The sequence below is a fragment of the Oryctolagus cuniculus genome, chromosome 6, assembly GCF_051225735.1.
Source record: "Oryctolagus cuniculus isolate XC-2025 breed Fujian yellow rabbit chromosome 6, ASM5122573v1, whole genome shotgun sequence".
Classification (NCBI taxonomy): Eukaryota; Metazoa; Chordata; class Mammalia; order Lagomorpha; family Leporidae; genus Oryctolagus; species Oryctolagus cuniculus.
In genome coordinates, this window is record NC_142872.1 from 19308235 (window position 1) to 19334741 (window position 26507).

Genomic DNA, 26507 nt, shown 5'->3' on the forward strand with positions numbered 1-26507 from the left:
CCGTATCTCACGCAGCATTCTGCGGGTTCACCCGTGCTGCTGCGCGTGACAGGATTTCACCCTTTTCTGCGGCTGAGTAGTGCTCATTGTGTGGGTGCACCACGATTTCTTCAGCCGTTCACCCGTTGGTGAATACCTAGGTTGTTTCCCCTTCTTGCTCTTGGGAAAAGTGCTGTAGCAGTAATGAGAGTGCAGATGTGTCTCTGACAGGCTTTGGCTATAACTCACGGGCACTATGGCTGGATCATATGGTAGTTCTATTTTTAATTTTATAAATAGTTCCATATTGATTTCCATGATGGCTAGAATAATTGGCATTTCCATCAGCAGTGTGCGAGTGCTCCCTTTTCTCCACAGCTTCACCAACATTTGTTAGCCTTCCACTTTTTTTTAAAAAAAGAATTCTTTATTTGAAAACAGAGTTACACAGACAGAGAGAGACAGAAAGGAGAGAGAGAAAGAGAGATCTTCTATCTGCTGGTTCACTTCCCAAGTGGACGGAATGGCCAAGGCTGGGTCAGAACAGAGCCATGATCAGAAGTTTCTTCTGGGTCTCCCACATGGATGCAGGGGCCCAAGGAATTGGCCCATTGTCTGCTGCTTTCCCATGCACATTAGCAGGGAGCTGGATCAAAAGAGGAGAAGCCAGGGCTCAAACTGGTGCCCATGCGGGATGCCAGTTTGGCAGGCAGCAGCTTTACCTGCTGTGCTACAATGGTGGCCCCTCCTTTGACTTTTTGATGATAGGCACCTCATTGTGGTTTAAGTTTGTTGTTTTGTGGCACCGTATTATGACCATTAAGTGAGGTCATGGTTCCCTGAATTTCTTACTGTCTTAGCGTACAGTGCTGTCTGTGCGTTGAAGCACTGGGCACTCACTTCAGCGTTTGTGATGTGGATTGTTTGTGTGCCTGTCCCAGACATTCTGAGCAGCCTGCTGCTTTTCTCTGACCCTCTGCTCACTGCTGCTGTGCCAGCATTAGGTAGTGCTCTAGGCCCAGCCTCGCCAAAGTCGGCTGTTAAGGTGTTGCCGCTGCCCAGGCCCATGCTGGTTGCAAGCATGCAGCTGGTGTGTTGTTCAGGGTGGACTGGGGCAGTGCCTAAAAAGAGAAGTGCATTCCCAGAAGGCTTTCCCTGGGGTAGGGTAGACCCCTAGGGACTGATCTACAGTTGGGCACCTGAGCGCTGTGACCTGCTCTTTGCTTCACTGCGGAGAGAATGACCCAGCCTCCAAAGTGTCCCTCCCCTTCCCCCGTGGGAACTGATGGAACAAAGACGTAAGCCTCAGCCATTCTTGCTCATTGCCCAAAAGATCAATAAACCCTGGAACAGATTCCCTGCCCTTGAGTCTCAGTGGGGTCTCACACCCTGTGGCCTCATACCCCACCCTGCATTCTTTTCCAGGTTCCCAAGGCCCCGCCCAGTTCCAAGAGTTCACCTCTGCCTGCTGCCCCCCCCCCCCCACCCCCACTCCCATCCCTAGCCCTCCTAAAATAGAAAAAGATTCCGCCCCCGTCGTGGGCAGGGCCTTGTGCCATGGGTTCGATCTGTGTGTACGCTGGCAGCTGGTTACCCACCTCTGGGAATTTCTGTGCTCTGAATAAATTCGGTCTGGCTGTAGATTCGTACACCGCCTCCTCTCTAGTCTGTGCCCCTTTTCCTAACAGGAACAATGACTGTCAACTTTCTGCTGCGTGCACTGGTGGAGGAGTGGGGTGGGCACTCCTTTGGTCTCCAACACTGCGACACGTGTTTGCACCAGGGCCCACAGCCTGGCTCTGGGGCAGGACCAGGACACGCTGTGCTTTGGCCTGCCCGCTACGTGTCATACCTCTAGCCTAAGGCCACCGCACCTGACTGGAGGTGACACTGGACAGAATATATGTCTGTCTTCCCTCAGGGACCGTGTGTCTCCATCTGGCACCAGGACAGTCCAGAAGCTTCTTCCATGGGCTTTGGCATTGGGGCAGGTGCTACGAGACTGCATGAACTTGGTTTGCACCGTGGGAAGCGTGGTGTTGGGTTCCAAGTCCAAGGCCTGCACTTAGCTCCCTCACCCTCCCCTCAGCAGGCACTGCCTCCTTCCAACCTGTAGGACTCGGAGTTGGAGGAAGAGGTGACATGACCTGGGTGGGTCTCTTCTACCTGGCCTTTTCCAAGCGTGCTGTCTTGTTGTTATGTTAAAGAAGACCCTGTAGTCTCTACCCTGGTTTCCTGGCTCTTGGACAGGGCTTGTTTTTTCTGTAGGACAAGCTGTTTGAGTTGATATTTCTCCTAGGAGGTGATCGCATCACAGGACGATCTTCCTCTGGGCCTCTTTGTTCCACTTCTCAGTTTGCTCTCTGTACCCTGTTTTTCTGCCCCAGGGTTCTCTGACTTCCTGTTTGCATTTAGTGCTGCTTTGTGCCTTTTCTGTAATACCCGCTTGTGCTGTGAAGTGTACAGTGTGTCTCCGCAGAAAGCAAGCTGTTGGCATTGAGCCGTACTTGTTCCATGGACGTGTTGTAGTGACGCACGTGTAGTTTTTGGTGGATTTTAGGAAAAGGATGTCCTCTGTTAAATAGAATCAATATGGAAGAATCCTAATTCCTAACATGGGTTGTTTAAATTTTAATTGAGCCTTTAGGAATTAGACCAGACTGGTGTCATTTGCATTAAGCATATAAGTTATGCAGAATTGACTTGCCCCTCCGTTTTTACTTTGAATTTTTGCTTCTTTCTGTCTGTTCGTCTATCAACAAACATTCTCTTATTCCCTAAAAACTTCACCTTGATACAGAATTACTGCACTTAAACACAACCTCCACAGCTTCACTTTTCTTAGACATGGAGGGAAACTAGTCAGCCTGGGTATGTAAGGGATACCCTGAGCAGGAATGAGCACTTTTACTGGAAGAAGGAGACTTTATTTCTAGGCAGTGTTAGAGGCCTGAGCATTTCAGCACGTGGTTGAATAAATCCTGGGCCTGGTAGGAGCCAGCGAGTTCGAGGACTGCCCCACCTCCCAGCAGCTTAGCAGATGCTGCAGGGGAAGCAGCTCCCGAAGAACCTTCGGAGGAAACCAGAGCCTGGGTTCAAATTCTGTGACTCCTTCACGGGTCTCAAAGCGTTCGCTGCTGTTGGGGCACTAGAAGCCAGAGGGAAAGGTCTGTTGACACCCAAGCCCTTGGGATCTCTGTGTTAAAAGCTCTGACCCAGTCAATACATTTCTCTTTTATATTTTAAAAGTGGGTTTTATGGCTGAAGGGGAAATGGATATTTTCTGGATATTGGGAAGTGGCCTACTTTATTCAGGTGTGCCATGATGTAAGCACTTGACAGCCATGGCTCTCAAGATTTCTGCATGGAGTTTCAGCCTCACTCAGTAGAGGACAGAACTACTGAGTTAGAAACTCCCAGTTCCTGTAGTCATGGGGGCAGGTTTGGTAAAGGAGAGCACCTGTTTGAAGCTCTTCAGAGCTGGCTTCCTCCCTCCTGCCTTCCTCAGATGCCCTGGGAAGTCCTTTGGTGTACCAGGCCCTGCTGCAGGTGCAGCTGCAGACATGGTGCAAGGCGGGGGTACAGGAGGGGGCAGGGCAGGCAATCGTCCTGGCCTCATACAGCTCCTAATAATGAGATCAAATTCTCTCTCTGTTTGGCTTCTGTCCTTGACCTGAATTTCCTTGCTCCCCCATGTATAAGATGGGGGTAATGCTTTTTATTCTATCGGGTTGCTGTGGTAGATAAGATGAAATGATACAAGTAGCTGTCCATGGAGCTCAAACAGGTTCATTCCATTTTTTTCTGCTATGGCTGCAGGCCCAGCATTGACCCAGTGCTCTCTCTACTCTGGTTTCTGTTTGTCTCTTTATTTTGGTGTGTCTGTTTCTGTGTGTCTCTGTACCTTTATCTGTCTGTGCAACAAATGTCTCCTTATTTGTTGGTGCCTCTCAGCGTCTTTCATTTTTTATTGTAAGTTGTCTTTTTCAGATCATTCTCTCCCTCCTTCTGTTTCCCTCGTCACCGCTGCTCCCTGATGCATTCTCTCTCCCTCTCCCTCTCCCTCTCTCTCTCTTGCTCTGTGTCACTTGTTTTCTTTGTCAGTCTTTCTCAATTTCTTTCACTATCGTTCTCCATGTGTTCTGATTTCTGTTCGCCTCTGTCCCTCATGTACTCTGTGTGTCTTTCTCTTTAGTCCCTGTTACTCCCTGCCTCTCATTTGTGTATGTATTTGTGTAGTTTTTAGAATTTCATTCATTTACTATGCTTATCCTATTCATGCACACTTTCTTCATTCGTCCCCAATGTGGCTTAGATATTCAGTGATTTTAGTAGCAATTTCATATCTTACGAAGAATAAAAAGGAATAGGAATTTATTCAAAAGAAGGCTTGTGGGGGGTTATGAACAGAGAAGGAGATTTTTAAAAATTACAGATGGACGTGGCCAAGATTTCGTTGTGTTTTAGGTGGTGTTTGGCAATTTCTCAGCATCTGCAAACTGACACAAAACCAAACGTAAGCCATTCTCAGCCTTTGCTCTCACTGTCCAGATATCCCAGGGCTTTGTCAGGCTTCCCCTGCCTATCCTGTCATCTGTCATTCTGCTGATCCTGCTTTTCTCTTCTGTGATCACAGCTTGGGCTCTGACGATCACCGTCTTTTGCCTGAACCCCCTCAGCTGCTGTCCTGCAGCCTGCCTGCCTCCCCGCCGGTCCCGCCAGGCAACCCCAGGCAAACGTGATGATGCCAGTCTCTACTCTCTGTCCTTCCTCCTCTGGCTTCCAGTCATCGTGTGAGGTCAACAGTAGTTGTTCTGTTAAGATTGATTTATTTATTTGAAAGTAAGAGTTACAGAGAGAGAGAGAGAGAGAGAGATCGATCTTCCATCTGCTGGTTCACCCCCCCAGTTGGCCACAATGGCCAGAGCTGTGCTGATCCGAAGCCAGGAGCCAGAAGCTTCTTCCAGGTCTCCCATGCGGTTGCAGGGGCCCAAGGACTTGGGTCATCTTCTACTGCTTTCCTAGGCCATAGCAGAGAGCTGGATTGGAAGTAGAACAGCCGGGACATGAACTGGCACCCATGTGGGATGCTGGCACTGCAGGCAGCAGCTTTACCTGCTACGCCACAGCGCCAGCCCAACAGTAGTTTCACAATAGAAATAGCTCGGTGGCTTTTAAGAAAAGTCTCGTCCGACCCATATTTTGCTCACCTGATAATATTCCTAATGTGCACAGGAAGCCTCGGGTTTGAGGGCATGGAGCAGACTCTTGGCCCTACTTGGCACAAATCCAACTCCCAGTTACCTCTGCAACTTGTCCCCGTTGTCTCTGCATGAGAAAACTCAGTGAAGTGGTATCTGTAGCACCCACGTATTGTCCAGTTAGTTAATCTGTGTGAATATTAACAAGTTTTTGCTGTTTGGACTTCACTTAGCATTTAGGGCAAGGATCACCAGCTTTTGCTGTAAAGCACCAGATTAGTAACTATTTTAGGCTTCCTGGGTAATACTGCCTGTCTCTCTCCAAACTCCTAATTCTCGCTGGGTCATGGAAGCACTCATAGATGATTTGTAAATGAGTTGGCATTGCTGTGTTTCCTAAGACTTATTTACAACGTCTGGAGGCAAGTCTTGCAGGCTGTGTGTATTAGCAGGAAGCCGGGATCAGGAGCAGAGCTGGGCTGAACCCCAGGCGCTGGGACGCTGAATGTGGGCATCCGTAGCAGCATCTTAACCACTAGGCTAAACAGCCACTCCTGGACTTCGTTGTAAAGGAAAGCCGAGTGAAATCACAGTATCTTGAGAGTTAGAGAAGTGAGGCTGATAGTTCTGGATAGAAGTCGTGATCATTTTCTGCATCAAGTAAGCCGCTTCGGTTGGTTATTTGTTGTTATTAGGAAGCTGTGTAGCTGCAGCCTGAACTAGTTACAGTCTCTGTGGCATTTGGTTTATAAACCGCCCTTCAGAACATGCCAGCACGTTTTACAAATAATAGTGCTTGCTAAGCCTCCTCTCTGACCTGAAGAGCATCCAGGAGGTAAGCCACATAAAAGGTTTCTCTTCATTCAAGCCAAATAAATCCCAAGATCTGATGTTGTTTTATGAAGAAAAATGGCAGTGGAAAATCCTGGAGCTCATTCAGTGTCAGGTTAGCAGTGCCTGCCGCGTGCAGACGAGCTGGGAGCCAGGCAGTGGCTGCCCTGGGCTGTCAGGAGGAGCAGCAAAGGACCCTCTGCCCTGGATGTGGCTGCTGTGGTCTGGGGAGTTCATTCTGTCTGCAGAATCATGACCTGAGCCCCACTGACATGGGCTAAGGAAACCAAAGTGAGAGTGTTATTCCGCATGATTCTTGTTTTTGCAACTCAAAGTTTTGTAAAAAAAATCAAAGTAGTACTTATTAAAATTCAGTTATTTATTTATAACTTGTGTTTTGCATTTTTCATTCTTTACAAATAATAGTTGCCTCATTTTCCTTTTCTGTTTTAGTTTGTTCATGCTGATCACCTGTTCACTTAGTTTTCCATCATAACTGGACTTAGTAGACTTTAACAATGAGTATTTTTTAATAAATTTTTTTTCTTTGAAGACATCTCCATGGAGTACTCTGATGAATTAGTTTTGCCTATGTTTTTTAAAAACCGAATCTAAATAGAACCATATGGCTGCCTTCTCTTGTCCTTGATTCTTCCATTGCATGCTGAGATTCGCCTTGGGTTTTTGTGTGCAGCCATAAGTTATCACTCATTGCTCCAGAGAGGTGGGAGGCAGAAAAATGCCCACTGCTGCCCACAAAGGGGTCCATACCGTAATTCCTGGAATATGTGAATATATGTGCATTAGGGACTTCGGAAGAAGGGACTTTGCAGCTGTCCTTACAGGTACAGACTCTGTAAAAAGATTAGCCTGATAGATGCAATCTCAGCTCTTGAGGTTTTAGAGCAAACTCGTGAGCTTTCTCTGTGGGCAAGCAGGGGAGATTCAGCCCAGTGGAAGTGGGAGACTTTTTTGCAGCATGAGAGGGGGTCAGTGTGTCACCTCTGGTTCAGGTATATCGAGACCCATGGCGAGGATCGGCGAGAAGCCTGTAGGATCTGAGGGCAGCCCTCCCCTGATGATCAGCAAAGCGAAGAGTCTTAGTCCTTCCACTATCAAGAAGGTAGAAGCTGCCAAGATCCTGAATGAGCCTGGGACTGGATGCTTCCAGGAACCTCCAAGTAAGAGCCCTGCCAGTCAACAGCTTCACTTTAGCTTTGAGAACTGTGGGTCATGAGTCAGTTGAGCCAGTGTGGACTTCTGACCCACAGAAACTGTGAGATAATAAATTTACAGTGCATACAGCTCTGGATTCGTGGTAATTTGTATTATACCACTAGCAAAGAAGACTGTTCCATTGCATTGCTATACAGCAGTGTTTTGGAAAGATTTGTTTTACTATCGATGAATTTGGATTTCTACTTCATAATGTATGAACATTCTTACGTGGATGTCTTGGAAACGTATGTACATATTTCTTTCATTACAATATCAAGAGTGGAATTGGTAGATCATATTTTATGCATGTATCTAATATCAGTAGATAATGTCAAGTATTTGTTCAAATTTTAATTTAATTTTAAAATGTTTATTTGAGAGAGAGAGAGAGAGAGAGCAAGCAAGTCCAATTCCTGGTTCACTCCTCTAATGTCCACAGTGTTGAGAGCTGAGCTGGGCTGAACACAGGCAGAAGCCAAGAGCCGTAAACTCAGTCAGCTCAGTCTGCATCTCCTAAGTGAATGACAGGCCCCATCTACTTGAGCTGTCACCTTGTGCTACCAGGGTGTGCATTAGCAAGAAGCTGGAATTGTGAGCAGAGCCAGGACTTGAATGCAGGCAGTCCACTATGGGATGTGGCTTCCAACCTGTTGTCTTAACTGCTAGGCCAAATGCTTGCCCCCTGTATTACAAAGCATTTTATCAAAGCAATGATACTAATATACGCACCCCCCCACACACACACACACAATCCGTTCACAGCCCCGGTGGTTTCAGATCCTTGCCAGCTCTTGGTGAGATTTTATAGTCCTACAGAAGAAATTGCTCGCTGTTTTTGAAGTGTTTGTTGTCATCTCATGTTTTGACTTTAATTTCGCAGATGACTAACGACATTGGCATGTTTTCCTATTCTCGTTGGATGCTTGGCTATTTGCTTTGAGAATAAACTGCCTAACATTTTGTCAAGCAAAATGTTTTCCCCATAAGTTGTTTGCAATTGTGTTGATAATTATCCAAATATCTGGAGATTTTTTTTTAGCTATCTTTTTGCAATTTTAATTGTGTTGTTATCCAAGAACATATTTTGAAAAGTTAAAAAAAATACTTTTTATTTACTTGAGAAGCTGAGAGAGAGAGAGAGAGAGAAAGAGAGAGAGAGAGAGAGAGAGAGAGAAGCACTCCTCTGCTTGTCTACTCCCCCAATGCCTTCACTTGCAAGGGCTGGACTGGGGCCAGAGCTGGAAGCCAGGTGATCCTGGTCTCCCCTATGGGTGCCAGGAACCCAGCTACTTGAGCCTTACTTACCTGCTGCCTCTCAGGTTCTGTATTAGTGAGAAGATGGATTCAGGAGCTGGGGCCAGAGCCAGGAGTTGACCTCAGGCACTCCGATAGAGTTTGCAAGCTTCTTACAACCACAGGGCTAACCACTTACTCCTGAATAAATGTCAATACTTTGCTGAAGAGTTGTTATATAGAAGATGGAACATAGGATCAGTCTCTTTTGGTAATGTCTCATGCACGTTGGGAAAGGGTATGTATTGTTTCGTGAGTTGTTGTGTTTTTGTGTGTTCATAAATTAAGTGATGTCATTAATTTTTTCAAACATCTGTATGTGATTCTTTTTGTGCTTATTCTAGCAGTGTTTACAGAGATAGATTAAAAATAGACTTGGCTATTTCTCCTTTTAACTCTGACAGATTTTGCTTTATATATTTTGACTGTGTGATTAGGCGAATAGAAATTTAGGCTATCAGTTGTTCTGCGGTCCTCTAACCCCAGAGGTGCTTCTTGACTTAACTATACTTGGTCTGCTCTTAGTGTAGTTAGACTGACTTCTCCCTGATTACAGAGTGTAACATTTTCCATCCAGTTATTCTCGATTTTTGTGTCATTGAATTATTTAAAAGCCATATAAGGTTGAGCTTTATATTTCTATGTATTATAAAAGTCTTTTCCAGAAGTATTGAATCCATTTACATTGAATGTATTTATTGATATATTTGGGCTTATATCTTTTCTTGCTATTTTTTCTGTTTGACTTTTTATTTGTTCCCCTTGCCCTATTTCTTGTTTTCTTTTGAAATCATTTAATATTTAATTTTATTAAATTTTTATTAAATGTTATTAATTTTTCTCATTTGGATATATATATCTTCATTTTTCTTTAGTTCCTTTAACTAATTTTGAGTATTATTATTGCCTTAGAGAATTCAATTTTCATTCTTAACTCATTAGATTCCATCTTAAAATACCATTTTTCCAAGTTTTTGACAAGGCAAGGGCTTTTAAATACTTTAATTCCATCTCCTTACCATTAATCCTTCATGTTTTTATTTTTTATCTATTCTAGCTCTACACATTTTAAATTCTAAAAACATCGCTAACATTATTTTAAAGAATCAGCACTCATTTACATGGATCAAGTATTTGCCTCTTCTGGTCCCCTTATTCCCGCCTGCTTTTCATTTGCTTCTAATTGGCATTGTATCGTTATTATGTGAATAGCTTTCTTTAGTATTCCATCTAGTACCAGTCTACTAACAACACAATTTTTAGTTTTAATTATATAAAACATATATTTTGCCTTTGCTTTTGAATATTACTTTAACTGATTATAGAATGTGAGGTTGATTTTTTTTTGTTTGTTTCAGCCTAAAGGTAGCATTCTATTTTCTTCTGGGTTCCATAGTTATTATTAAAAGTTCAACCAAAAATATTCTTATTGTCCCTTCAAAAATGATCTGGTTCTTTCCTGTCCTCCTTTTATTGTTGTATAAGAGCCCACTTAGATGTATTTTTGACATTTTCACTGTGTCCTATTTATCTTTTACTTCCTTTAATGTGTTTTTCATCCTTTTAAAAGAGTCTATTCTTCAGTCATCACATTTAAGCATGAGGCTCTAGAAATCTGGCTGCATATGACAGGGATTTGTCAACAAATGGGTCAGATTCCAGAGAGATGAAGTGGGAATCTAGCCGTTTTATGGAGGTATTTCCAGAAGGTGATATCTTTGCTCTCACAACGATCTGTTTCCCTGACGATAACTCAGTAGAGTTTCCTGCTCTGGTGTACAGCTCTGGGTTCCAGAGTTCCAAGATTAGTGCAGGAAAAGTGTTCGCTAATACCATCTAGTATTCAGGCTGTCATTGGGCTCTTAGGTTTTCTGCAGGTTTCTTAACTCAAGCTGGGGTCTGTCCTGTTGGGTATCTCCAGAGTAACCCACAAGATGCATTGTCTGTATCTCTACCAGGGTAGCCAGGGGTACAGCTGCTTCCTAAATAAATTTCCAGTCAAGTTTTCTGCCTTCCTCATTTTTGTTGCTGCTTGATCGACACTTTCAGGAGCATTTGTTGAAAACTAACCAACAGGCTTGGATTTCAGCCTTGTTCATTATTTTATTAAAAATTAATTAATGAAATTTATTTATTTGAAAGGTAGAGGCACAGAGAAGGAAAGAGGGAGGGAAACAGAAAGAGACAGACTGGCTCATTCCCCATATGTTTGCAAGAACCAGGACTGGTCCAGGCCAAAGCCAGAAGCAGGGAATTTGATCCAGTTGTCCACTGACTGTGTCAGGAACCCAGCTGCTCAAACCTGCTGCCTCCCTGGGTCTGTACTGTTAGCAGACTGAAGTTGGGTGGAGCTGGCTCCACCCAGGTGCAGTGATACGAGATGCTGACATCCCAAGCAGTGTCTCATCCCCTGCACCAAACACTCACCCCAGCCTTCCTTACTGTGCTTGGTCGCATTCCTTTTATGAATGCACTTTTCAGTTTCCAAAATTAACTCACTCTCTTATCTTTGCTCATGAGAGTTCATATATTAAAGTCTCTTTTTGAAACTGTTTTAGTGGTATTTATAGAAGAAACTGAAATAAATGATATGAGCAATTGATCATTTTTAATTCTAAGCACCAGTGAGCTTCACTCTTCTATTTTGTTGTTACTGGTATTTTGTTATCACTTGTGGTTATCTTGTATCACTTTTGGTGGTGATGAGGCAGCCAATCAGGGGTTTACCATGACTGTGCATGTAGATTGCTGCTCTAATTGTAGGTCGGCATATAATATATGCCAGTCCACATATTATTTACTGTTTTCCCACTATTTCTAAAATATGGACTGAAAATCACAAAGAGATTATTGCACATCCTAAAATTAGAGTTACATATAGTCATATACTTGTCATATTTGCAAATGAAGCATCCCATCGATTCTGTGGTCTTGATCTATTGTTGGCTCTGCGCTGGACTCTGAGTAGTAAATGAACAATGCAGCATCTAAGTGAGGCAGGTATTAGTATTTTTTTATAGATGACTAAACTGAGAATCAAGAGTGGGCATCCACCTCGTGTTCAGATTATGTACTGACACGCGAGGAGCTGGGAAGGTAGGCTTGCATGTTTTATGCTATTTAAACAGTACTGCTTTATTTGGGAAATATGATTTCCTCTCAACCCTCTAGTTACCCAGAAAGAGGCGTCAGCAATCTGGGATTTGGGGAGGGCTTTCCCAGATGTGGTGGGTGGGGCACCAGCTCCATTCTTCCCAGCAGTGCAAGTTCACCAGCTGCTGGAAGTGGTTTTGCTACTGACATAGGAGATTGGTTTTCAAGATTTACTTATTCATTTGAAAGAGTAACAAAAAGAGAGAGGGAGAGACAGGGATAGAGAGAGATCTTCTTTCCACTGGTTCACTCCCCAGATGGCCACTGTGGCTGGGGCTGGGCTAGGTAGATGCCAGAAGCCAGGAGCCAGGTGCTTCTTCCGGGTCTCCCATGTGGGTGCAAGGGCCAAGCACTTCAGCTGTCTTCAGCTGCTTTCCCAGACAATTAGCAGGCAGCTGGACTGGAAATGGAGCAGCCAGAACGGCCTCTATGGGATGCTGGCATTGCAGGAGGCAGCTCTACCCACTATGCCATAGCACTGACCCCAGGAGTTTTTTTGTTTTTGTTTTGTTTTGTTTTGTTTTCCTCCAATTGTTCCCTTTGGTCATTGCAAACATGCGGTTCACATCTAGGATACTGTCCATTTCAGTGATGATGAGTGAAAGGAAGAATTGGGAACTGGAGTTAGTTACAAGTAGACTTTGTCTCCTAACAGAGAGAAGGAGAAAAGGAGCATCGGGTTCGCCTGGCAGTTGGGAATGGCATTCGGAGCGACGTGTGGAGAGAATTTTTAGACCGATTTGGACATATTAAGATGTGTGAGTTTTACGGGGCCACTGAAGGAAACATTTGTTTCATGAACCACACTGGGAAGATTGGATCTGTCGGGAGAACGAATTTCTTTTACAAAGTAAGTACAATATTCCTGTTTAACGAAAGAAACACATTGCAGGCTACTAACTCTTCCAGACCTTCTGCTTATAAACTGTAGTAAATCTTGTCACTTTCTAAGTTGAGAACTACGGATAAAGTAGCAGACTGTAGGTGAACGGTGGTATTATGGATGTGCAAGCCTCAGTCATTTCACATATTTTCCCTGTCTAATATGGGATAATGACAGGCTGTTTTTGTTTGGTTTTAAAATTTAATAATCTAGGGATGGGCATCGTGGCACAGTGGGTTAAATTGCTGCCTGTAACACCAGCATCCCATACTGGAACACTGGTTTGAGTCCCAGCTGCTCCATTTCCAATCCAGCTCCCTGCTAATATGCCTGGGAAAACAGCAAAAGATGGCCCAGGTACATGGGTCCCTGCCAACCACATGGGAGACTCAGGTGGAGTTCCTGGCTCCTTGCTGTAGCCTGGCCCAAATCTGGCTGTTCTAGCCATTTGGGGAGTGAACCAGTGGATGGAAGATTCTCTCTCTCTCCCACTGTCTGTCTCTCCCTCTTTTTCCACTTCTCCACTGCCATACTGCTTTTCAAATGAATGAATCCTTTTAAAAAGATTTCAATATATGAACTCGAATAATATGACAGGAAACAGCAAACATAGGCCCAGGTAAACATTAATTTTACTCTTTTCATTTTTATGAGTACTTTCAGTCCATACCTTCTACTTGTTTTTCATCACTTACATCGTTTCAGGGTAATGTGAGTGGGCATATAATTTATGGATTAAAAAAACTATATCAAGATACCACTAAAACCTTAATAAGAACTACAGAAATGAGCAAAATACTGACAGCTGACTGCTCAGTAGCAAATAAACCAACATTAAAATACCCAAAACAGTGGATAAACATCTTCAACTGATTTGGAGAAGCTAAGTGTAAAATTAGAATTTATACTCAATGATAATTTGAATTATATAATTAGCATAATTTGAATAATGTAATAAACTACTTTAATCAGCATATATAGGACCTTGCACCTAACATATGCATAATCTCTGTTTTTTTTCAAATATATATGAAACATTTACAAAAATTACTGGGCAACTTTGAGATTTCTAACAAATTTCAAAGGCTTGAATATATGTGGGTTGTATTATCTGATAATAGTGTGGAGTAGAAATAATGTTTTGAAGACTACTAAATATTTTCCTATGTATTTGGAAAAAAAATTTCTAAATCACCAGGGATCAAATAAAAAGATAATAGAAATGAGAAGATATGAGCTGAATCCTAATGAAAATGTTACATTTAAAAACTTAAGGGGCCGGCACTATGGTGCAGTGGGTTAAAGCCCTGGCCTGCAGCACTGGCATCTCATATGGGTGCCGGTTTGAGTCCTGGCTACTCTATTTCCAATCCAGCTCTCTGCTAATGTTCCTGGGAAAGCAGTAAAAGATGGCCAAGTCCTTGGGCACTTGAACCCACATGGGAGACCTGGAGGAAGCTCCTGGCTCCTGGCTTCAGATCGGCTCAGCTCCTGCCACTGCGGCCATTTGGGGAGTGAACCAGCAGATGTTCTGTGTCTACTTCTCCCTTTCTCTCTCTCTCTCTGTTTCTCCCCTTTCTCTCTGCCTCGCAGTTTAAAAACCTATAAACCAACTAAAATAAACTAAAAAAAAAAAAAAAACCAGAAGAAAATAATAAAGAGCAGAAATGAATGAGATTGAAAAGACATTTAGTGAATATGAAAGGAATACAGGCATACTTTTACACTTGATCTTAGCCAAAAGGCTGAAAAGCAATACAGCTATACTTTTTATGTTTTATTTTTTCATGTTTTTAGAAAACTTTAATAAATACAAATTTTGAAAGTACAACTTTTGGATTATAGCAGTTTTTTCCCCCATAACCACTCTCCCACCCCCAAACCATCCCATCTCCTACTCCCTCTCCCATCCCATTCTTCATTAAGATTCATTTTTAATTATCTTTATATACAGAAGATCAACTTAGTACATATTAAGTAAAGATTTCAACAGACTGCACCCATACAGACACACAAAGTATAAAGTACTGTTTGAATCCTTGTTTTACCATTAATTCTCATAGTACAGCACATTAAGGACAGAGATCCTACATGGGGAGGAAGTGCACAGTGACTCCTTCTGTTGATGATACAGTAATACATTTTGAAAAGGAAGCAGATTTTGAATGATACAGAAAAGGCACAATAAGCAATATCAGGAATGGAAAGGGGGACATTGTTACAGGTGCTTTAGCTTTAGAAGGTTGGATTGAGTGCATCCATATCTACAAATCTGAACTTAAGTGAATTTGATAAGTTTCTATAAAATACAACTTACTAGTAGTATCTCAAGAATTATCCTACTACAATAAATGAAACGAATTCATACATAGGAATCTTATCATAGTCCCAGGTAGCCTCCTTGTGAAGCAGACTGCGTAACCAAAGAGCAAATAATTCCAGTCTTACAAACTCTTCTAGGTGTTAGAAAAGGAGCAAAAGGTTTCCCAGCTGGTGTGAAAGGCCCAGGACAAAGCTGACCATTGGAGGAGGGGGTCTCGGTCCATCTGCGCTCTCTGTGTCACTCAATGATCCACCTGCGCCCTGAGAGTGGCTCTTCCCTCGGATGTTGCTGTCGAAGTTTCCAGAGCACCCTAACCAGGTCATTTCTGGAACAGTTTTCGGAAAGACCTCCAGGAATGCTGTAGCACAAACTTTGGCACATCTGTATTGCTCGCATCCCTAGCTTCTTTCCTTTTGTAGAATAAATATTTCTGTAAATGAACTTCCCTACATCAGATAGTGCCTGCAAGCAATAACAGAAAGAATTAGACTTTCTGGCCTGGGCTGGGATTTTTCATTATCTGGAAGCAATTGACACATGTGTTTCTCATCCGCAGCAGCTCACCTCCTTAGCCAGGCTGGTATAAATCACACTTCTCTTTTAAATCTAAAGAAGGTGCAGCTATTTTTATAATGCATTCTTTGGGATTCTGAAAGTCTGGTTGACATTTCGCAAATGCTCTTGTATTCTGAACAAAAGGATTTCAGAGAAGGGAAGAGCAGATATGACTGAGGCCTGCACTGCGGGCAGGTAATTTTCTCACTCGGTGCACCAGACCCATTGCTAAGTTGGTGTTCTTATTAAGTCCCCTTTGTGAAGCGGAGTCATTCCGGAGTAGCCATCCAACAAGAGCACAATGAAGATGATTTGTGTTTTATAGAACTGACTCGCCTTCATTGTAGCCTTCTGTTTTCAATTCCCCTGTCAGACTGTAAAAATGTCAGTAATGTAAAAAGTTATGTTTGTCTCTAGTATGCTTCAAAAACTTCTGATTTGCCATATATTTTAGTTTTATTTTCAGTTAGCAAAAGAAGAGTTGTGTCTAATACCTTACGGATTCTGCTTTCTCTGCTGTCATGTCATTCACATGCTGTTTTGTAGCATAGCTGTCAGAAAAATCTGGCAAAAATATCATTTCACAAATAAGTGCGCAGATTTAATAAATGCTTCTCTCAAAAATATAAACTAATGGGGGTTCATGCTTACTGCAGCTGAGGGGGATCAACCTCTAGGAGGAGACAGGATGGTGTGCTGCACCGAGTATTTCTCATAGCCCTTCCTCTGTGGTCCCTGTCATTTAAATGTGTACAGCCCAGCCGGGGGTGGGGTAGGGTGGGGCTGGCATTGTGGCACAGCAGGTGAAGTCATCACTTGTGACACCGCATTCCACATGGGCCCCAGTTCCTGTCCCGTCTGCTCCAGCTCTCTGCTAGTGGCCTGGGAAAAGCAGCAGAAGATGGCCCAAGTGTTTGGGCCCCTGCCACCCACGTGGGAGACCTGCAGCTGTCTGGTTTGTGAATCAGTGGATGGGAGATTCTGTCTGTTTCTTTCTCTGTCCCGTCCTCTCTCCCTCTCTCTATAACTCTGGCTTTCAAATAAATAAAGAAATCTTTTTTAAAAAAAAAAAATGCATGCAACTGAAATGATAGAGCCCCATCATTGTCCCCAAGGCAAAATAAATAAATAAATAACTGGGCACAAGGTGTTCCATTTGAGAGAAAAACTCATGTAAATTACAGACAGCCTTCTCTTCTGTAGTGTTTTCTTTATAAACGTTTATTTGAAAGTGAGCTTTACAAAGAGAGGGAGAAACACACACACACACACACACACACACACACACACAGATCTTCCATTTGCCAGTTCACTCCCCAGATGTCTGCAATAGTCAGGGCTGGGCTAGGCCTCAGTCAGGAGCAAAGAGCTTCATCCAGGTCTCCCACGTGGGTGCAGGAGCTCGAACACTTGGGCCATGCTTTCCCCAGGCTGGACCCAAAGTCATGTAGCCAGGACACAGACTGGCGCCCGTATGGGATGTCGGCATTGCAGGCAGTTGCTTGACCCACTGCACCACAGTATTGGTCCTTATAGTATTTTCAACAGGCGAAAAGAATAAAAAGAGACAAACATGAAATCCACAGAGGACGTAAAGCTTGAAGAAAGGAAGACCGTGAGTCTACGGAAGAGACAGCTGGAAGACTGTGCATGCACTTCAGAACGGTAAGCCGTGAAGAATATATGCATAGAAAATCAGTTTCCCGAGGCTCAGAGCATTACAGAAACATTCCCTCGACATGTTAGAGCTAAAAGGAGAGGAGGGCTTGGGAAGAACATCAATCAGCAAAAGCAGATGAGAAGTCAGCGTGCTCAGCTCGAAGCGCAAGCAGCAGAGAAATGAAACCATTGCAGAAGTGGACGCCACATTAAAGGACTTCAAATAAACAGGACTATAAACATTTGTCGGGGATGCAAAGGGTGGGATTAGGGAGCCACACAGCACAGGAAATGGAACACGCAAATAATATAAAGAAATAAGATGGGTTTTGGAAACAGAGACAGAATCTCACATGTACGTAATTGGTGGTGTTCCTACAGAAAAGATCAAAGAGAAAAATAATTATTTCAATCATAATGGAAGACAACTACAAAGCCCAGACTTGAATCTGTAGCAGAAGCACACACTGATTCCAGGGAAAAATCAGCAGAAAGATATTTCCTGATGCTATTTCTGAAAAACCCAAACTGAAGAACCCTACAGATACGCCGAAGCAGAGAAAGGCCAGGGGTGTGCAGTGTCCTGGGGTGAGGTGGTTCCGGCACCTCCAAAGACAGAAACGAGATGCTCAGGCCAGAGAGGAAGTGAGAAATGTCTCACCTAAGAATTTCACTTCTGATTTGTACTTCAGGCCTAAAGCCTTCAACGATGTTTTCTCAAAATCTTTAGAAATCACAGGATGTAATGCCCATGTATTTACTAGAAGGCAACATCTCCTTATAAAATTGAATGAAAAATTGTAATCAACAAGAAGATTATACAGAACTTAGAAATGGAAGAATCACCTTCAGGGGCCGGCACTGTGGCGTAGCAGGTAAAGCCTGCGTGTGCAGTGCCGGCATCCCCTCAAACCCTGCTGCTGCACTTCCGATCCGGCTCTCTCCTTATGGCCTGGGAAGGCGGTAGATGATGGCCCAAGTGCTTGGGCCCCTGTATCAGTGTGGCAGACCTGGAAGAAGCTCCTGGCTCCTGGCTTCGGATGGGTGCAGCTCTGGCCGTGTAGCCATTTGGGGAGTCAACCAGCGGGTGGAAGACCTCTCTTTCTCTCTCTGTCTCTACCTCTTTCTATAACTCTTTCAAGTAAATATAATAAATCTTAAAAAAAAAAAAGTGACTAAAAATGAAAGGGCCGTATTGTGGTCTAATGGAAAGCCCTAAATCTTCAAAGAGAGAGAGAAAGAGAGAGAGAAAGAGAGAAAGAGAGAAAGAGAGAGAAAGAGGAAGGAAGGAAGGAAGGAAGGAAGGAAGGAAGGAAGGAAGGAAGGAAGGAAGGAAGGAAGGAAGGGTCAGCCTTCAGTGAAAGGCTCAGTGGTGAGCATGGAATCGTTTGAATATAGAAGATGGAACAGCTCCGGATTCTGTTTACAGATGGAATGGGGTCATCAAGCCTGACAACATAAAAATACTTGCAGCACTAACAAAAGCGGTAGCTAGGTCTGAGAAGAAGAGAAAGAATAGGTCGTGATTCTCTCTTCACTAGGTCCACAAACACAATTTAAAGATAAAAATGTGATTAATGAGAAGGATAATTTTCTTAATTATCAATATCCATTATTAGTCTTACAGGCTTTTTTACAGCCTTCACAGTAGAAGTCTTTCATGGACAAGGAAAGTGAGCTGCAAAGTTAGGGGATGCTCCAGCCAAGGTTGCCATCACTTCTGCCACCAGCCGGTCCCTCTGACCACCTGCAGTTTTGGTAATTCACCCGATGGACTCATGAAACCTGAAAATTGTGACACTCGTGGTCACAGCATAGTGCACAAAAGGATACGGATGACAGCATGCCAAGGGAAGAAGGACATAGGGCAGAATCCAGCTGCCCCCTTTTGTGGAGTCAGAACAGCGTTACTCCCCTGGAAGACACATGAGACAATGTGTGTGGAGTGTTGCCGACTGAGCCTTACATCTGGTTGACTGCCCACACGGCTGACCTGCGTCTCCCGGCCCTCCAGGAGGCCACGCCCTTACCCGGCATCATGTTGGTGGTGTGGCTCTGCAGCCGCGTTCACAGTTTGTATTGCCACTATCTGTTACCCCCAAACCCTTAGACAAACACAGTCCTATCAATAAGGGCTCTGGAGGGGCTGGGAGAGGGCCTCTCAGATGCTGATGGGGAGGATTGAGTTCTCTAGGACACAGAAAATGCTCTCCCAGCTCTGCCTGACTTTGTGTTTTTTTTTTTTTTTTTTTTAATCTGAAAGAGTTATACAGAGAGAAGGAGAGACAGAGAGAGAGAGAGAGAGAGAGAGAGAGAGGTCAGTCTTCTATCTGCTGGCTCACTCCCCAACTGGCCTCAATGGCCAGAGCTGCACCTATCCAAAGCCAGGAGCCAGGAGCTTCTTCTGGGTCTCCTATGTGGGTGCAGGGGCCCAAGCACTTGGGCCATCTTCCATTGCTTTCCCAGGCCACAGCAGAGAGCTGGATGGGAAGTGGAGCAGCTGGGTCTCGAACCAGCACTCATATGGGATGTGATCACTTTACCGGCTACGCCACGGTACTGGGCCCCTGACTTTGTGATTTTAATATTACTTTTCCCTTGGCTCAAAAGTCTGCTTAATGTTTCACACAGAAGTTATTTTTGTATTTCTTTTCCAACCTATAAATTTACGAATCTAAATATACAGAGGCATACAGGTATGTACGGGAACTCCCAGTGTATGTAGGGGCAGGCTGTGCAGTTGTGGGGTGGGAGGTGAATTAACCTAGATTGCTACGAGTGGGACCCAAATGGCTTTGTTCCGGACATGTACACATGCATATGATATATTCATATACAGACACTGTACATTTAAGGAAATTTTAATTTCAAATTAAATTTGTGTTGTAAGGCAGCTATTTTTGCAATCTCGTGGAGGGTTTCTTTAAGCCAAGAAGAAGAATGGAAATTCTTCTAGTTAAATATTAATGCTCTGATTCAGGCTGTGTCTAGAAAACATGGTGATGTATTTGAATTCATTTGAATGATAAGATAATTCAGTTTCTGGACAGGTCTCCTAAAGCCGGTAACAGACTGAAGTGTGATTTTAGTGTGGAATAAATCACGCCCATGCACATGATTGCCAAGTTAATCTAAAAGAAATAACCCTAAAGCTGACGCCACAATTGCTTGGCAAATTTTCCAAAAAATAATGCCTGTTGAAACAGGAGAGAAAAGACTGGCTTAATGAACAGGGCTGTGTGCTCGTGTGGCCAGAATGAAAAGGCAATTCTAGGTCTCCAGCAGTCTTCCTAGCACCATCAGTCGAGTGGCCAGCGTCCTGTTATCTTATGCTCGGAGACCAGCAAGATGAAAGCTTGCATTTTAATGCAGACTCTTCATGTGCAGAGTAAAAGCATGTCTGCTCGGCTTCCTGTTTCATGGACCCTGCTCTGAAAGTAGGGCAGTAGGCTTGTTTCTTCATCATGCAGCCTGTTGATGATTAGATTAAAACAGCTCTTATCTCTGAGAGCAAGGACCTGGCGTGTGGTTAATGCTCAGTCAACTTCAGCTGCCCACATTTGTATTCCAATTCAGATGATGAATTGTGATTATAGTTATTTAAAGATTTCCCCAGGTTTAAATACCAGAGGTATTTGTGTTTAATATTTGATCCTAGGTAATGTGATTACTGTTCTTTTCACCTTTTGCCTTTCGCTCTAGATTTGCTGATTTTCCTCTGCTCCTGCCCAGCTCTCCTGTTAACTCTTTTTGAGTATTTTCTTGCACCTTATTTTGCTACCTGCACATGATTCTAGTGCATTTTAATTTAGTTTCATAGATTACTTGTTTAATTGAGGAGTCAAACCTCAGATTTCTTAAATATAAAGCAGGGGGCCTAAGGACTTCTGGGGATGAGGGAGGCCATCCTGTTAGCTTGATTCCCAAGGGGATGCAGACATTCTGAGAAATTTGTCATGTCATATCAAAGCACTGACTGTCACTTCACCGGCCTGAAGGTGAATGGTTCAGAAGAAAGCCATATGTGTTAGGTATTTGGTCATCATTTTGTTGGAGATTTCAAGGAACACACTTCAGAAAATATCCTGGCATTTGCCTCGTTTACAGTTCAGTACAGTTAAACTTTCCATTTCAGGAGATGTTTTGGATGACTGCAAAAGTGGTCCTCTTCCCTGTAGTTAGCAGAGTGTGTAGCGGAGGGCAGGAGTTGCTTCAGTACCTTCATTGCACTCACTCATGGTGCGGATTGTACCTGTTTGCTCAGCTAAAGTCCAACCCAGAGCAAGTGAGAGGAAATGCCAGTGAGTGCTCGGTGCTTACTATTATCTTTAGTTGTTTTTAATCAGCAAAAGTTATTTGTTTTAGTAAGTCCATGCGTGGAATGATTTATGTATTTCAGTTGAGAATGCAATCTTCTGAATCTGTCATTGGACAAGTGACTAAATATTCTGTGTCTGATTTTGTTTGTGTAGCTTTTCTTCCCGTTTGACTTGGTAAAGTATGATTTTCAGAAGGATGAGCCCATGAGAAATGAGCAGGAGCGGTGTAGTCCTGTGAAAAAAGGTAAACTTCCTCTTTGAGGCTGCCTCCCCCGGGTTTCTGAACCTCTGTGTAGTTATTACTGGCTGCGTGAGTGGTCGTATGTCTGATTCTAATGTGCAATCTGATTCAGAATTCACTGCAGGGAGGATGGTTTAGCTATTCAGTGCTGGAGCCTCAGCTCCGTCACTCAGGTGGTAAACAGTGGAAACGGAAAAATGTTTATGGCTTGGCCATGCTTTTTCTTAATCTACTACTTATGTTTTGTAACAGCGGCATATGTCTGCTACCTAGTATCACCAAACTGTAATAAAATAAATGAAGTAATTTGTCATTCTAAGTTTCGTGGCATTTCAGGCCAACTTGGGCTTACATATAGGCTCTGACACTGAGAATCTGTGCGACTTTGGGCAGAATAATTAATTTGTCTGAGTCATATATATACATATATTGATTATATATAGAGAGTCATATATGACTATATATTATATATGACAGTATTTATTGTGAGGTCGGGGTTGACTGGTCAGTGAGTGTCACTGAGTTGAGTGTGAAGCCCTGTGGAGGGCCTACTGGGCGGCTTGTTACCTGCCACCCCTTCCCTACTCCTTCTCCCTCCATTCCTCCACCAACATTGACTTTCTTATAATTTTAGGTTTGAAATTGTAATATTAGCAAGTGCCCCAATTAAACTGCTGCTGCATATATCAAAGTAGAAAATCAAATGTGGATATGTGCACTCAGATTTACTTAGAGATCCACTCTGCATAAAGCAGGCCAAAATTACATTTTACTAGCTCGAAATATGTTTAAACTACATTTGAGAAATGATTCATTACATCTTTTCTTGGAATGTTGAAGTAAAGTTTACAAGTATGTTTTTATTTTCAGGTAACTGAAAGACTGGTTAAAAAAAAAAAAGCATTATTACAAAACCAATCTCTTGAGTTTCAAGCCTAAGGGCCTTCATTAAATATATTTTTCTATGGCCGGTGCCGCAGCTCACTAGGCTAATCCACCTCCTGCGGCGCCGGCACACTGGGTTCTAGTCCCGGTTGGGGCGCCGGATTCTGTCCCGGTTGCTCCTCTTCCACTCCAGCTCTCTGCTGTGGCCCGGGAGTGCAGTGGAGGATGGCCCAAGTGCTTGGGCCCTGCACCTGCGTGGGAGACCAGGAGGAAGCACCTGGCTCCTGGCTTCAGATCGGTGCGGCGTGCCAGTCGTAGTGGCCACTTGGGGGGTGAACCAACTGAAGGAAGACCTTTCTCTGTGTCTCTCTCTCTCACTGTCTAACTCTGCCTGTAAAATATATATATATATATATATATATATATATTTCTCAAATTCAAGTCTATGGACACGATCGAAAATAAGAGCAAATGGCAGGGAGAGTAAAGGACTAAACACACCTTTCTGGTGGGTTTTTTAAATTACAATTATAATACTATGTCTACATAGAACTGAATCCCAGAATTGTACATATGTAACCTCAGAGTTTCCTTAAAAGCTGATTGACCCCAGAATGCTGTTTGCCGTTGGAATTCTCATTATGAGATACTCAATACTTTTTCCATTAAGGAATTATGTCTTAACAATGGAAGTGGTTTCCATACACTATGACCTATTTATGCATTTGCAGTGATTAATTTGTCAGAGAAGAGGCTGTTACCTTGATTAATTTCATTAACTTGTAACTGGAAGAAGAAAATCAAAATAAATTTTAAGGGCGATAGAAGAGTCTTGGAAAATTCCAGAACAGGAGTATAGCTGACAGTGTATGATGGGGGAGGGGCGGTGAAGCTTTGGGGTCAGGTGGACCTGATTGTAAAAAGCCAGCTGCTGTGTCTGACAACTGTGTGACATTGGGCAAACTACTTTTTCTGCCTTATTTTCTTCATGAATAAAGTAAAATGTTATCAGGACCTTTCGTATAGGTTTTTGATGATATTTAGAAGGCACACATATGCAAACCCTCAGACTAGGGGTTGGTACCCAGAAAGCTCTAGGTGTATGTTATAGTAGTGATGATGATGAGGAGGAGGAGGATGGCACTGGTGGTGATAATGACCCATGGCAATGAGTATGAGGGTGAGATGGACCTCTCCAGGCACAGTGGGTTTGTTTTGGCCGTGTGTGTCTTGGTAGCCAGAATGCCCAAAAGGAGTGGGAGGAATGGAGGATGTTAAACTGATCAGAACTGCTTTATACCCCATCTAGTTAGCCACATGGCTGCTATGTCTCTTCACAGCAGGCAAGGCAAGTAAACAGCGGCCTTGAAGGTTTCTAGGGCGGGGACTGCTGCTCTCTTCTATCTTCTCATCTTCTCTTACAAGTAGCTTTCACCTTGAGGCTGGTGCTGTGGTGCAACAGGTTAAAGCCCTGGCCTGTGGTGCTGGCATCCCATGTGGACACCAGTTCGAGTCCTGTCTGCTCCACTTCCAATCCAGCTTCCTGCTGATGTGCCTGGGAAAGCATTGAAGATGGCCCAAGGCCTTGGGCTACAGGAGCCACATGGGAGATGCAGAGGAAGCTCCTGACTCCTGGCTTTGGATCAGCTCATCTCTGGCAGTTGTGGCCATTTGGGTAGTGAACCAGAGGATGGAAGACCTCTCTCTCTCTCTGTGTCTACCCCTCTCTCTGTAAATCTGTCTTTCAAATAAATAAAATAAATCTGAATAAGAAATTATGTATAGGGGCTGGTGCTGTGTTGTAGTAGGCTAAGCCTCTGCCAGCATCCCATGTGGGTGCCAGTTCGTGTCCTGGCTGCTCCTCTTCTTATCCAGCTCTCTGCTATGGCCTGGGAAGAGTGGAAGACACTCAGAGGAAGCTCCTGGCTCCTGGTTTCGGGTTGGAGCAGCTCTGGCTGTTGTGGCCATCTGGGGAGTGAACCAGTGGCTAGGAGACCTCTCTCTCTGCCTCTGCCTCTCTATAACTGCCTTTCAAATAATTCTGTGCAGAATAAGGAAGATGACAGTTGCAAAGGCCCATAGCAAGTGCTCAGTAAATACTGCTATCATCATTTTATTAAAATTATTATTAGGGTGGTTATGTAACTATCAACAGTATGTGTGTCTATATAATTCAAAATAAAAATAGCCAGTGGTCTATTCACTCAAGAAGTAAAAGACATGTAATACTTCTTTCCTTTTCGTCCCATTCCATGTGGTGTTGATTTTCCTGGAGGGATGCGTGTCTGTGGTACCCTGTGAAAGGATGTGCCAGATGCAGGCACCAAGAGTAAGTGACGTCAGATAGAATAGAAGCAAGTTCAGGGGACAATAAGGTGTGTGTGTGTGTGTGTGTGTGTGTGAAGCGTAATTTGGAAACATGCATGGTGTGTGTGACAGTAGTTTTAATCAGGTGGCTACAAACACGCCCTTCTCTCCCCAGGAGAACCTGGACTTCTCATTTCACGAGTGAACACCAAGAATCCCTTCTTTGGTTACGCTGGGTCTTACAGGCACACAAAAAGCAAGTTGCTTTTTGATGTTTTTAAGAAAGGAGATGTTTACTTTAACACGGGGGACTTAATGGTCCAGGACGAGGAGAATTTCCTGTATTTTTGGGACCGCACTGGAGACACTTTCAGGTAAGGGCCGTCATGGGATACACAGCTCGATGATGAGAACCAGGCTTCTGTGTAAACGCCAGGACCCGTATCCTCTAGCCCTCAGGGCAGATGGCTGCTTTTGAGCCCCACACCCATTGGCCCTCTGTTTCTAGGCTGAACCTTAAGTTAATTTTTTTGTGTAAAAGCTGATGATTATTTTAATCGATCAGTTGAGTCCAAATTGGCAAGCTCCTTTTTGTAGAATATAAAACTGTCAGACAGAAGGCAGGTCTAAATGAGGGTGTTATACCAGAAAACCACTCTGGTCAGCTTTGGTCTGATTCATGAGCTAATGATAAAACTATTGAAGCAGTATAATTTCACTTTCTTACATCTCCTTTTTTAATTCCCTAAGATTATTTCAGGCCTATGAAATTAGCTTGTATTACTAGTCAATGACGGTAGAACCCTGAGTGTAACCATTCAACAAATTCTTGAATGAAGAAATAACTTATACTTCCCACCTCCTTGCCTTTTTTGTGCCATGTTATAAGCCCATTCATATAAAATTATTGTCATTAAATAATTTGTGCCTTCAAAAACATTAAGGAGCCAAAGCAGTTAATACCTAGAAATTGAAGCAGGCATGTGCATTAAATGACAACCATAGTTTTCCATTTAATTATTCCTATTGCCACAGACAGGGGATTTTTGGCATTTAATGGTTATTTTACAGATTAAAGGATTTTGCGATTGTATACTTATATTTTATTATTTTATGATATAAAACATTTTAAAGTAAGCAATTAACATTGTTGACACATGGATAATTTTAAGTAAAAATCAAATGCTAGGTTTGTTGAATTACCAATAAGGTGCTTCCCTAGAAATGGCTTCTGTATGAAAACTGGCTGTTTTTTGGTCTCTAGGTTCTTATACAGGGCCAAATGCCAGGCAGTAAACTAACACTGACCACTGGACTCTCAAGTAGGGGTGCACTAACTGGAATTTCCCTCTTATGCAGATGGAAAGGAGAAAACGTTGCAACCACAGAGGTTGCTGATGTCATTGGAATGCTGGATTTCATCCAGGAAACGAACGTCTATGGTGTGGCTGTGTCAGGTATAAATACATCTCAGATTTTGGGAAGATTTTCGGGATAGAATGTACCACGCTTTTCTCTTGTCTTGCAGTGGTTTTACCCGTTCAACACTTTAATTTCTGCATGTTAAAATTAATATCTTATCTTGCGCTTGGTCAAATTAACAAACATCCTGGTTGCATTAGGGCAGAAGTACTTCTGCATTTTAATGCCTATTTGTAAT

At 43.3% G+C, this 26507-nt stretch overlaps 1 protein-coding gene across 3 annotated transcripts in view; it reads left to right on the forward strand.

Moving 5' to 3' along the window:
- Positions 1–26507, forward strand: part of SLC27A6 (solute carrier family 27 member 6) — a 287625-nt gene that overhangs the window by 254406 nt on the left and 6712 nt on the right. For 2 of the 3 annotated variants that reach the window (XM_089334916.1, XM_002710184.6), the window contains exons 5-8: positions 12331–12525; positions 21568–21658; positions 25023–25221; positions 26207–26304. In XM_089334916.1, coding sequence (XP_089191042.1) covers positions 12331–12525; positions 21568–21658; positions 25023–25221; positions 26207–26304 — 583 coding nt within the window. The remainder of the gene's footprint in view (positions 1–12330; positions 12526–21567; positions 21659–25022; positions 25222–26206; positions 26305–26507) is intronic. The other variant, XM_017341026.4, reaches the window with a different exon arrangement.